At 41.9% G+C, this 14327-nt stretch overlaps 1 protein-coding gene across 3 annotated transcripts in view; it reads left to right on the top strand.

The window, feature by feature from the left end:
* spata17 (spermatogenesis associated 17) overlaps positions 1-13378 on the top strand; it is a 66473-nt gene extending 53095 nt beyond the window's left edge. The window contains exon 9 of one of the 3 annotated variants that reach the window (XR_009787460.1): positions 12695-13378. Coding sequence is in view for 1 of the 3 variants with exons in the window: in XM_061765874.1 (XP_061621858.1) it covers positions 12695-12755 (61 nt within the window). In the remaining 2 variants the exon portion in view is untranslated. The remainder of the gene's footprint in view (positions 1-12694) is intronic. The other 2 variants (XM_061765874.1, XM_061765873.1) reach the window with 2 other exon arrangements.
* The last annotated feature ends 949 nt before the right edge of the window (positions 13379-14327 follow it).

Below are 14327 nucleotides of genomic sequence, written 5' to 3' on the forward strand. Positions count from 1 at the left end.
AATATTACTGCAGCTCACCATCAGTTGTTAAACCCTTCTTCGTATGTGTCGTCATGTCTGCCCCCAAGTGGCCAAGGCACGCACACCAGAAGGAGCAGCACAATGTCCATTGAATTAAAGAAATAAATGTGGCAAAAACCTTTTATTTCTTTAGTTTCTATTATTATGTAGTTACCGTATGTTTTTATAAAGTACAATCTAAGAGTTTTTTTCTTATTTAAAAAATAAAATAATAATAATAATTTTGTGGAGGCAGCAACCGATTAATGGTATTTCCACTAATTTCAAAGGGGAAAGATGATTTGAGATACGATTGTTTTAAGTTACGAGCATTGTCACGAAAAGAGTTCAACTTGTATCTCAAGGCACCAATGTATTCAACTTCATTGGTTCCATAGTTTTGGTTTCAGTCAGGAAAAGTGCGGGAAAAATGTTACCGTATGAAATGCAATGTCATCATGGTTCTGCAGTCAGGTGTGTACACAAATGTAAGGAGGAGACCAACAAGTAAGATAAGATGTTTGTGCCTTAATAGACCGCCTGTGCTTCTGCGCCGATGTGCTCCACTGAGCCATACAGCATGCACACTAGTGTGGTAGAATCACTGCTTGTCTCCTGTCATCATCCTCTCTTCCCCTTGCTGCAACTTTTCTCTGACCTAGACTCACACTTTCCTACCCTTGTCTCACAGTATATGTGTAGTGCATGTATGTGCTATCAAATTACTCACACTAGCTTAAGGCAGACAGCCAGCTCATATACAGCAGAATGTTGGTCATCCCAGGCTGTGAAGATGAGATGAAAAATATACATTTATATTCTGTGATATATGGGAAGCTATTCTTTGTAAAGTTTTTTTACTTGACAGTTGACCAGTTTATGTGAAGGCCACATTTTTACATTTGCTAGTCGATAATTCATACAGTATCCGTATGCGCACTTTATTGCCAAAAGTATTCACTCACCTGCCTAGACTCTCATATGAATTTAAGTGACATCTCATTCCTAATCCAGAGAGTCCAATATGAAGTCGGTCCACCCTTTGCAGCCATAACAGCTTCAACTCTTCTGGCAAGGCTGTCCACCAGGTTTGAGTGTTTCTTCCAGAAGCACATTTGTGAGTTCACACACTGATGTTGGACACGAAGGCCTGGTTCTCACTCTCTGCTCTAATTCATCCCAAAGGTGTTCTATCGGGTTGAGGTCAGGACTCTGTGCAGGCCAGTCAAGTTCATTCACACCAAACTCTCTCATCCATGTCTTTATGAAACTTGTTATTTGCACTGATGCACAGTCATGTTGGAAGAGGAAGGGGCCATTTCCAAACTATTCCCACAAAGTTGGGAGAATGGAATTGGCTAAAATATTGGCTCCTTAGTTCCAATGAAATGAACTCTGAAGGATTCTGCATACCAAGAGCTTTTGGACAATTTTATACTCCCAACTTTGTAGGAACAGTTTGGGGCTGACCCCTTCCTATACCAACATGATGGTGCATCAGTGGATAAATCAAAGTCCATAAAGACATGGAAAAGTGAGTTTGGTGGAGATAAACTTGACTGACCTGCACAGAGTCCTGACCTCAACTCGATAGAACACCTTTGGCATGAATTCGAGTACAGACTGAGAGCTAGGTCTTCTCGTCTGGAAGAATGGTCAAATTTTCCCATAAACACACTCCCAAACCTTGTGAACAGCCTACCCAGAAGAGTTGAAGCTGTTTTTGCTGCAAAGGACTGACGTCATATTGAACCTCATGGATTAGAAATGGGATGTCAGTTAAATTCTTATGTGAGTCAAGGCAGGTGAGCGAATACTTTTGGCAACATAGTGTACATTTCTCCTCACGATTATTGGCACCCCTTCATTTTTTGCATAAGCTGTATAATATCTTCAGAAATAAATTAAATGTACCAAACATATCATCAGCATCTTTTAATTGGAGAGGTTCAAAGTAATTTAATGATGAAATTTGTTTTTTTCAACTTAGATATTTCAATTTCAATTAAAAAAAATAATAAAATATGAAAACAGCATATGCAGCAATATTGGCACCCCTACCTTAATATTTGTTTGCACACCTTTGGCAGCGATGACAGCCTCCAAACATTTCTTGTATCCATCTATAAGCTGTCTGCGCTCCACTCCACTTCTGGTATTTTCTCCTACTCCTCCTTTGCAATGTGTTCAAGCTCTTGAACATTTACAGGGTTCTTTTCCCTAATGGCAGGTTTCAGCTTCCCCCAAAGATTTTCAATTGGATTTAGATCAGGTCTCATTGCTGGCCATTTTAAAACTGTTGATGTTTTTTTTTTGTTTTTGTTTTTTGTAATTTCAATTTAAAAAGTGTCCTGTCATCATCTTTTTTTTTTTTTTTTTTTTTTTTGTTTGTTTGCCCCCGCCCCACACCACCCTCCCCCCCTCGCCCAACCATTCCTGTGTGCTTTTGGGTTTGTCTTTGTTTGTCTTGCTGGAGGACCTATGATCTTTGCCTCAAACCACGTTTTCTTGGTTAGAGGCGAAACCAAGAAAAAAATACACTAGGTGAGACATTGCTCTCTAAAATTTCTTGATAATTTTCTGATTTCATGATGCCTGTGATATAGTCAAGGCCTCCAGTACAAGCTGTAACAAAGCAGCCCCACGGCTTTATGGATCCTCCACCATGCTTGACTGTTGGCAGGGTGTTCTTTTCATGGGTCCAATAATGGTGAGCAGGACTGTATGTGTGAGTTATTCCCATTCAGCACAAGGTGCATGTGTGAGGGGGGAGCCTTGGTATCAGTGGGACCTGTAAAGCAAAGCAATCACAAACACTTAAATGTGCAAATGGCATTGATGTCCTGTGTTAAGCAGCCTGTGTTGACTGATGAGCCTTTTAACCCCGCCTGAAACAACTCCAGCACAGGGGATTAGACGTACACTCAGGCCTCGCAGGCTTCTATTCCATTTTGCATTGGAATTGTGCATATTTAATCTAAGGTGTGTGCCAAGGAGCAAAGACAACCTCCTCACACCCCTCCCCTTCTTCCTAGTTTCTCATTATTGATGTGTAACAGCACCCTAAGGCTGAGGGCCTTAATTCACCAGCCCCATTCTGCAAACGCCTATTCCAATGAAGTAGGAACGTTGTGTAAAACAAAACAAAAACAGAATACAATCATTTTCAAACTATATTCAGTTCAGTACATCACAAAGAAAAGATAATGTTTAAACTGATCAACTTTATTTTTTTGCAAATATTCACTCATTTTGGATTTGTTTCCTACTACACTAAAAAAAGATGGGTCAGGGGCATGTTTAACAGTATCACATCATCTTTGCTTTTAACAACACTAAATACGCATTTTGGAACTGAGGACACTATTTGTTGAAACTTTGTAGGTGAAATTATTTCCCATTTGTGCCTGATGTACAACTTCAGTTGCTCAACAGTCTGGGGTCTCCTTTGTCGTATTTTGCGCTTGATAAACCACACATATTCAAAGGGTGGCAGGTCTGGCCAATCTTGTACTCGCCCTCATTTACTACCAAGCCACGCTGTTGTAACGCGTGCAGAATGTGGCTTGGCATTCATTCATTCATTCATTTTCCTCCGCATTTGCATTGTCTTGCTGAAATAAGCAGGGACCTCCCTGAAAAAGACGTCACTTGGATTGCTTGGATGTATTGCTCCAAAACCTGTATGTACTTTTCAGCATTAATGGTGCTTCACAGATGTGTAAGTTACTAACACCCCCCCCCCCCCCCTTTTTTTTAACTTCAAACTGATAACAATCCAGATGGTCCTTTTCCACATTGGCGCGAAAGACACACTCTCCATGATTTCCAAAAACTATTTGAAATGTGGCCTCGTAAGACCACAGCACACTTTTCCCACTTTGTGTCCATAGCAGACTTTTCCACTTTGTGTCAGTCCATCTCACATTAGCTCAGGCCCAGAGAAGCCAGTGGCATTTCTGGGTGTTGTTGATAGTTTACGTATATGGCTTTCACTTTGCATAGTAGTGTTTTAACTTGCATTTGTAGATATAGCGATGAATTGTGTTAACTAACAGTGGTTTTCTGAAGTGTTCCTGAGCCCACGTGGCAATATCCTTTACACAATGATGCTGGTTTTTAATGCAATGCCGCCTGAAGTATCGAAGGTCATGGGCATTCAATGTGTATTTCCAGCCTTGCCGCTTATGTGCAGATTACCGTAGATAATGAAATCCCTAAATTGTACATTGAGAAACATTGTTCTTAAACTGCTTGACTATTTGCTCACGCAGTTGTTCACAAAGTGGTGAATTTCGCCCCACCTTTACTTGAAGAACTGAGCCTTTCGGGGCTGTACCTTTTATACCCAATCATGACGCGCACCTGTTTCCAATTAACTTGTTCACCTGTGGAATGTTCCATGCAGGTCTTTTTTGTGAATTTTTCATTCACGCTCTATTAATGGAGATCTTAGAAGTACTTAAGGGAATAGAATTTAATCCTTCGTGTCTCTGTCGCTGTCAATAGTCAATCAGTTCCGTCCTCGATTGGACTTACTGTTCCTTTGTGTTCAAGTGGATTCTGTCTTTTAGTTTCTGTGTTGAAACATACTGTATGTGACTTCTTTGTCTGTTCCCTTATTAATGTGAGTAAGTGTGAATGACAAAAGCTCTATCCATCTCATTCTTCTTCACCCTCCTTTAACCAACAGTTCCATCTGTATGACAGTTGATGTGTTGTCTCATTTTTGGACTTATCTTTCCCTTTTTAATTTCCTATATTCGCCTTTTCATACATGGTAAGACTAAAGTGCTTGTGTGTGTGTGTGAGTGCATGAACGTAGCTTCAAGAAGGACCCCGTACTGTGTGTGTAATTTCTTGTTTGCACATGTTTCTAGACCTCTTTGTGCCCTGCACAGGAGGAGGAGATATGCAAAGAGGTTCACCAAGACAAGAGATTGGTAGAAATGGAAAGACAGGAGTGGAGGAATGGGATGGGGGGTATATATGAAAAAAACATGATGATAACAAAAGCAGCTCAGATTTCACAGACGTACATTTCATCAATCATGTGAATAAGTTATTGTGATTATGCATGGTGGTGGCAGGCCAAGTGGTGTGATGGTGGGGGTGATTACCATACACCATAAAGGCTGCTTTCTTATCTCACAGATACTGATTAGTTTCTGTCTGCAGATAGCCTCTCACTCTTCACTCCTTCCTGCACCCACGCACACACGCTGCCACTGTCTCTGAATGGATGTAAACAATCACACACATGCCAACATACTTACTTATAATCATTTACACTGGTTTATTTTTTTTTAAATGGAACTTATGAGGTGGCAGTGGGCCGCCAAAGTTTTATAGAGGTTTTAATTTAAAATTTGTTTGTGTAAACAGCCCGTGACAGTCAAAAAAGCAGTGTAGTCGTGGCTAGTGAGTCATCGTAATCCCTTAACCAAGCCATGCTAAAGCATGGGTATGGAAAGTGTTAGCCCAATAGTAGTTATTGTTCATTGGCTCTTAATGGGTAGAAGGTAAACCAAAAGTGTCATTGTTTTGGTACTGTAGCTCAATTTCCACCAAAGCTGGCCTTCACATGAAAGCAGAAATCAATAGGAGGAGGTGAAAAATTAGCTCCGTATGAAAGACCTCGCTTTGTCTCTCAAGCAGGTGATTAATAATTACTCTTTTCTCTTGCACACGCACTCTCTCTTGCTCAGATATTTAATGTCAACTCATTTGGTAAGCAGGCTAGGCTGCTGCGCCCGCCGCGCTGTCTGAGGGGTGGCTGCATGCGAGAAGCGTGCATTGGACACATTAAGGCCTCCTGACAGGGGCCCGGGTGAAATAAGTGAAATTAATGGAGCTCCTTTCATGTCGGACAAGGCCGCGGCACCCCTTTCACACCGCGTACAGTCGCCGAAAAGTCAATACTTTTTTATTACTCCTCGCTTGCCCTACATTCTCCGCTACAAGTGCTCTGCTCACTAATTGGTTTCAGTTTGCCGAGAAGGAGGGAGCGAAAAAGCAGGAGAAAGACAGGGAGAGGAGTCTGTCCCTGAGAAGGCAGAAACAAATAAATCAATCTAATTTTTTTTTGCAGCATCTTTTTTTTTTTTTTTTCTTCTTCTTTTTCCATTGAGGAGCAATGTGTCGACAAGGTACAGTTGAGAGCCCAAAAAAATATGGGGGTAAATGGTTGGTTAGAGCATGCTTGCTCCCCAGAGAGCATAATGATATCCAGGAGACTGTTAATGGGGACGAGTAGTTTAAGTGGTCTGGGGGCCTTGGCTAGGTCACCCCTGGGGGTTTTCTCCATCAGCCGTATGTGTTTCTGGAAAATTCTTTGATAGATTTGCAGAAACATCAAAGTCATCTACTATGAATATAAAAAGTCTACACACCCCTGTTCAAATGACACATTTTTGTGATATAAATAAGAACAAGATAAATCATATAAAAACTTTTTCCATTAATGTGACCTAACCCTGTAAAACCCGATTTTTCTTTTTTTTTTTTTATTTTCCCCCCAAGATAAGAAGTAAAAATAATCAACTGAGATGTTTGTACAACTGGGCGGCTATGGCTCAGTAGGTAGAGCAGGGGTCACTGGTTCGAATCCCGGCTACGACTGTCCGCATGTCGAAATGTTTTGGGCAAGACACTGAACCCTAATTTGCTCCCAGTAGGCCTGGCAGCGCCTTGCATTGCAGCAGCCGCCCATTAGTTTATGAATGTGTGTGTGTGTGTGTGTGTGTGTGTGAGTGGGTGAATGTGAGGCTTTGTAAAGCGCTTTGGTCACTGTGATGATGTAGATAAAGTGCAGTCTATTTACCATTTCTGTTCACACTCTCTTATAACTAGGGATGTGGCTGTGTTCAGAATTAACCAATCACATTCGAAATTACATTAAATGAGAATCAGCACACTCCGGCCACCATTTAAGTTGCCTCTGATTAACCCCAAATAAACTCCAGATGTTCTAGAAGGCTTTTCCTGACATTTTTTTTTTTTTTGCTTTTGAGTTGTGTGATGTTAATTGATATTTAGACCTGTTACACCTTGTCTAAGGTCACCGTTCCAGCTGAAGAAAAACTACCCCAAGCATGATGCTGCCACCACCATGCTTCACTATAGGTATGGTGTTCTTTGGGTGATGAGCAGCGTTGTGTTTGCGTCAAACATACATTTTGAATTATGGCTAAAATCTCCAACCTTGATTTCATCAAACCATAACCCATTTTCCCATGTGTGTTTGGGAGAGCTAGAACTGGAAGCCTTAGACAAGGTGGAAGGAAATATGAACAGTTCCATATACCAGTCAGTGTCAGCACAAAACCTTTGGGCTTCTGCTATTAAGCAAAAAAAATAAGTGAAAATGTCAGGAAAAATTTACTAGAACATATAACATTTATTTAGGGTTAATCAGGGTTTATTTAGGGTTAATCAGTGGCAATCTTAAATGATGACAGGTGTGTGGTGACTTTAACATGAGTTTGAATGTGAATTCAATTGAGTTGTACAGGTCATACAGCAGGTGGCATAAAAGGTAAAAAAATATTTTTGAAATGGTTGATCTTCGTATTTTTTTTATATATCACAAAAACTTCATACAGGGTGTATAGACTTTTTATTAGCATTCTATGTGCATACAAATAACTAACATTTTCTTAGCTCTCTAATGACATTTTACCTCAGCATTACCTCAGCATAATTCGAAGTGTTTTTTCAGCAGAATACATTTTATTGTTAATCACCTGCTCCAAGGTATCAAAAGTTGTCAGCACTTGATTTATACAAAAAAGTAAGGGCGATGAACTCTTATTTTTCATCTAGTGATTATTCGCTTATCCACAAAACAAAATGAATCGGAGTTCTGCTTTGATCTGATGGTCAACGGCAGAACTTATTGTGCAAATCTTTTACATGCATCACTTGTCTCACAAACAGAGACACTATTAGAGAATTAACAATAAATGAAAGAAAAATTAAGATACAAGTTAGTCAGCATATTAGAGATGCTTCTCTGTATGATGCAGTAGAACTGTACGCAATTGAAAACTCCAACCACAATAATAAACATTATTAAATTAATACCTTTCTCACAGTGTCAGTCAAAATTTAGAATTCATAATGACATATTGTTACAGCTTTTTTATAGCTCTTGTTTTGACTATCACCGGTGTGCATACTGCATTTTTTCAGCTTATTTATGCTATTGTTGCTGTAGCTCAAACAGACCAATGGCCAGTTTGAAGGATTTGAAGTTGGAAAAATCTTTTCAATCTGCAATTATACTGTGTGTGTGCGTGCGCTTGTTTGTGTGTACTGTATGTGTGCTGTCTGCCAGTATGCTGTGCACTGTTGTGCTAAACTCAAGTGGCAGGGGGGTTAGCCTCTTTCAGAAACGGCAAAGCCACAAATTGATGTGACACTTTGAACCCCCGTCCTCCCTCCCCGCAAGCCCACCTCATCCCCTCCCTCCCTCCCTCCCACGCACACACACACTCACACTAAACGGCCTCCAGTTAGAGGGAAATTCCACCAGTCTTGTTTTCTTGCTGCACCCCAGCTTTCGCAGCTATAGTGTGTGCACGAGGGTAGGTTTAAGGGTGGGGTTCGAGCATCATTGTTTTTTTTTTTGCCTTGCTAGTGTGTGTGTGTGTGTGTGAGTGAAAGAGCTGTCACATAGGGCTGGCATCACCATCCACTTTGCCATCTCTTCCCCAGCTTGACAAGTCCCTGCTCCCTGCCCCTTGGCATACACGATGCACACACAAAAAACGGCAAGTGCCCCTATGCCACTCTCACTCTTCAGTCAAACATACAGTATAATGATATGTGAGCACACCACTGAGACAATTGCATTCATTAAATGCACCTAATGAAGGCAGATTTACAACTACATGCTGGTAAACCAGCTCTCCACTTTAAAATCAAATCTTTGCACGGTAAAGGTAGCAAGTGACTTAAAACTTAAGATTTACTGAAAGTGATATTTTGTCAACTTTTTGGAAAAAAATATTCATGTGACAGTTTTGTATATACGTTTGTCCGTTTATTTGTTCGCATTCCCTTCATGGAAGTTGTCGGCGTCAGATCATGGAGGGCCACTGTTTGTTACAAGGACAGGCTTGTCCCCGCCCCCGGGCGTCGGCGCTACGATGATTGTCGTGACGATGTAGTGTGAGTGACAGGCGGGATCACATGTGTTAGCCGCGGAGCAGGAAGCTCCAACAGCCTCAGTCCGTGACATTAGTTTGTCCTTCATCAAAACTTTCCACTCGTTTACAACTACCACTCACTCACTCCGCCTCAAAATCTCACTTTTTTTTTAACCATCTGTGCTCCCCTTATTGTGATCTGATCTACATCTTGTATTTCTACAACTGCACCTCATGTGCCATATATTTTATGTCATCACACAGTTGTTTATTTAATCTAAGAGATCTGTTAGGAGAACAGATTGTAATCCACACGCACAGGATTGAATGCACCATTTGGTAGTTTATGTCAGGTTATGCTTTTGTGTGTACTTGTGCATTTGGTGAGCAACCTTCCTTTTTTTTGTACAACACAGCAGACAAGGAGGTCCGTTTTTTTAATAACTTTTTTATAAGTGTCGGGGATTCATCATTAGTCTTCTTTTGGTAATGTTGCTTGTTAGAGCCATGATAAAGAGCCTCTCTTAGTTCCACCAGGACTGTGCTCTCACACACACACATGCACATTTGTAACTATTGAAGTCGTTTTATCAAGAAAACCATGTTACACTAACGTGTAATGTCACCACTCTGGCAGGGAAGGAGCCCGAGCTGGTGTGTGAAGTTGAGAAGTTCATACGAGGTAAAGTCGGGCTCGCCTCCACACATGGCTTGGGCTCTGGTACCAGTCCTCTTGAGAGGGGTTGGACTCTTTTTCACTCTGGAGTTGCCCATGCTGAGAGGCGGCGAGCAGGTTTTTGTATACTTATTGCCCCCCACCCCGGCTCGGCGCCTGTACATTGGGGTTCACCCGGTGGACGAGATGGTTTGCCAATGCGCCAAACAGCAGTTCAGAGTACCCACCCTTTTTGGAGTCCTTAGAGAGGGTGCTGGAGAGCGCTCCCGCTGGGGACTCCATCATTCTGCTGGGGGACTTCAGTGCTCACGTGGGCAATGACGTTGAGACCTGGAACGGTGTGATTTGGAGGTATGTGGTTCTATTGGCTTCATCAGGCCGTGATCTCCAACTCTCACTGCAGCGGTTCACAACCGAGTGTGAAGCGGCTGGGATGAGAATCATCACCTTTAAATCTGAGACCATGGTCCTCAGTCGGAAAAGGGTGGCATGCCCTCTCCAGGTCGGAGATGAGATCCTTCCCCAAGTGGATGAGTTCAAATATCTTGGGGTCTTGTTCACGAGTGAGGGAAGAATGGAACTCGAGATCGACAGGCAGATCGGTGCAGCGTCTGCAGTGATGCGGACTCTGTATCGGTCCGTTGTGGTGAAGTAGGAGCTAAGCCGAAATGCGAAACTCTCTCTTTATCGATCTACGTTCCTACCGTCACCTATGGTCACGAGCTGTGGGTCGTGACCGAAAGAACAAGATCCCGGATACAAGCGGCCGAAATGAGTTTCCTCCGCAGGGTGTCAAGGCTCTCCCTTAGAGAGAGGGTGAGAAGCTCTGTCATCCGGGAGGGCCTCTGAGTAGAGGCGCTGCTCCTCCGCATTGAGAGGAGCCAGATCAGAATCAGAATCAGAATCATCTTTATTTGCCAAGTATGTCCAAAACACACAAGGAATTTGTCTCCGGTAGTTGGAGCCGCTCTAGTACAACAGACAGTCAATTTACAGAACATAAAGACATTGACAAAAAACAATTGTGCAAAAAGATGCAGAGTCCTCAGTTCGAATGGCTAATATCGCAATAGTCCGGTGCAATGACCATTGTGCAAAGGGCACTGAGACTTCAAGGAGTGTATGCGGTTTAAAGTGACGAGTAGTGCGATAATCTGGGACAATGGTTGTGCAAATGTTACAGATACTCCTCAATCAGTGTGCAAATGGAGCAGATGCTACTCTGGCATGAGTGGCCAGTATATGCAAATAGTGCAGCACGGCGAGACAACTACAGTGAGTGCACGAGTAATACATAATTGGCCCCACAGAAATGTGACAACAAACTCAAGTCAAAAATTGCCAGCTTGTTGTAATGGAATTATAAATTAGCTGTTTAAGAAGTTGATTGCAAGAGGGAAGAAGCTGTTGGAATGTCTACTAGTTCTAGTTTGCATTGATCGGTAGCGCCTACCTGAGGGAAGGAGCTGGAAGAGCTGGTGACCGGGGTGGGGAGGGTCCGAGAGGATTTTGCATGAGGTGGCTCGGGCATCTGTTTAGGATGCCTCCAGGACGCCTCCCTGGTGAGGTGTTCTGGGCACGTCCAACCGTGAGTAGACCCCGGGCACGGTCCAGCATACGCTGGAGAGACTACATCTCTCGGCTTGGCTGGGAACGCCTCGGGATCCCCTCGGAAGAGCTGGAAGTGGGTGTGGAGAGGGAAGTCTAGGCTTCCCTGCTGGAGCTACTGCCCCCGCGACCCGACCTTGGATAAGCGGAAGAAAATGGATGGATGGACCATGTTACACTATCCTCTAGTTTCCTAGTTGTGTGTGGTGTTTGTCTCTTTTTATGTGCTTAGGGGCTCACTGAGTGATTCACCCATAATCTGAGAGATACACACACGTCAATTGGCATCTTATGAAAGTATATGGTGGCACCTAAAATTAAGTGCCCATGAAGTAGTACGATTCGGACGACCAAACCTCAGCAAAATCACGCAAGACTTCAGTTCAGTTAGTGAGCATAAAAATGTTTAACCTCTGGCTATGGGTTTAGCTTTTTCTTTGGCTGCTGGTGGCTTTTTTTTTTTTTTTTTTTTTGCAACACAGTCAAAAAAATGGGCCACCATTTTGTGTGTGATGTCACGTGAAACATAAGCATAACGTGCCAGACCCTGGGCTACTTTGCGAGAGTTCTCTACATTTTGGCTTTTTCTTGGCCAATCTGTAATATTAATTCAAAATAAGGAACAGCCTTAATAAGGGTTTTTCAGAGAATAATGTGAGAAGAGAATAACCACAATATACAGTCTCGCAGAAGTTCTCAAAGACTCACATTCTGACAATGAGTCACAGGTTTAAAAAATATGAAAATATTACGAGGGATCTCAAAAAACGAAAGTCCACACAAAAATCACAGCAAAACAGGAAACAACAGTCGGGTGGGGACTAGACAAGGAATAAATCTAAATCTCAGTGACGCTGATAAATGTACGCAAGCTGGTAGTTCCCTAATGCTCTTATCCGGCTTTGCCATAAGTGCCATCACTTTTGTTAGGGCAGTGTTAGATGTTTTTACAGTGGTTAACTTCTTCAACACCTGCAACAAGTAATGACTTGCTTCGCAAGTCTTGAAAGTTAAGCCTGACTGTTTTCTGTTTTACATCTCAAACACTGGTGTGACAGTTAAGAATATTACCGTTAATTAAAACATACAGTACAGTGTAAAGTTAAAGATCATGATGGTGACATATTGATCTTGGAACAGAATATTTCTTTACTTTTTTCAATCAGAACAAATGAGGTCAAAAAGCTTACTTTAAACGAGTCACATGACTGGTTAAGAGCTTTGAAATTTCTTAAGACGTCTTTGACCTTCTTTGCAGAATGTACTGCAGGACTAATGATCACCACCCTTCAATGGCGTCAACAAGGAGTACTGCATGATGAGAACTTTGAGTAGAGCTCCCGTACCATCAAGCCTCACTTGTCACACTCACAGAGCTGCAGGACGCCAAGCAGCAGGTTCAGCACAGTTTCTTCACCTCAAACAATAGACAAACTTGAAAGCATGCCGTTCTCCACACATCTGTTTGGTTTACCTCCCTGGTGTCTTCATATCATCTTGCACTCGGGCTTCACAGTAGAACTCATCCAGTGGTCACTGGGTTGGAGAAGAAAGGGAGATGGCCTTTGTGTGTGTGTGTGTTGCCAAAGCTACTGTATGTGTGGTATGAATCCATGGACATTCCAGCTATGAACAACAGTGGTTAAAATTGTATACTGAATTTGAAACATTTTGTAGCATATACCAACCACTGTAGTATAACTAAGAATTGTGCAACAAATGATGACTGATATACAACTTGTACACCAATTATATTCTACAGCTAAAGCATTGTATTTACTTTTAAATACAAAAATAACATGAATTTAGCTGTATGAACATTTAAGTAGAATTATTTTTAAGAATAAAATTTTTACTTAGTTTCTCTTCCACAGGGTCATTTTATTGCTGTCCACACCAATATAGGTAACTACATCTGTTGATTAGCAAGAACAGGCCAAAGCAACAGGTGATGATATAACCCTTCATTTATTGCCATTTTATCCCATCAGAAGCCCAATGAAAGTAATTCCTTAAATCACACTAACAAAAAATAGTGCAATTAAAGATGTATAACCCCAACTGCAAGGTTGTTTTAGCCAATCAAAAACTTGAAGTTCCTCACGGAAACGGCCCAATGACAATGAGTGTTGAATGTGCCCTCCACCACTGCACTGGATTGAGATTTTGATGCTAATACAGTGGTACCTCCACCTCCGAGTGACCTGATTTACAGGTTTTTCGTGACAGGAGCTGTCGCTAGGCTGATTTTTGCTGCGAGCAAAAAATAGTTATTAGCTATAAGCGCTGTATGGTGGCAGCAATGCATACAAACAGTATGTTTCCAGACGGTGCGATTAACCCTTTAAGGAAAGGAACACCCTACCAACAGTCAAGCATAGAGGATGATCCATACCTGCTTTTTTTGCATCTGGTACTGGAGGCCTTGACTGTATCACAGGTATCATGAAATAAGAAAATTATCAAGAGATTTTAGAGCGAAATGTCTTAGCCAATGTAAGAGGCGAAGATCATGGGTCTTCCAGGAAGGCAAACACATCCAAAAGCACACAGGAATGCAAAAAGGGAAAAAAATGACTGTTTTAAAATGGCTAGCAATGATTGCTGATCTCAGTCCAATTGAAAATCTTTGGCGGGAGCTGAAATCTGCCATTGGGGGAAAGAACCCTTGCAAATGTTCAAGAGCTTGAACAAATTGCAGAGGAGGAATGGGGGCAAAATACCACCTAAGAAGTGCAAAAAGCTTATAGATGGATGCAGGAAACATTTGGAGGCTTTCATTGCTACCAAAGCGTGTGCAACCAAATATTAAGGCGTGCCATTATTGCTGCACATGCTGTTTTCAGTTTTTTTTCTTTGAAATTACAATATCTAAGTTGAAAAAAACAATT

The sequence above is a fragment of the Phyllopteryx taeniolatus genome, chromosome 2, assembly GCF_024500385.1.
Source record: "Phyllopteryx taeniolatus isolate TA_2022b chromosome 2, UOR_Ptae_1.2, whole genome shotgun sequence".
NCBI classification, from domain to species: Eukaryota; Metazoa; Chordata; class Actinopteri; order Syngnathiformes; family Syngnathidae; genus Phyllopteryx; species Phyllopteryx taeniolatus.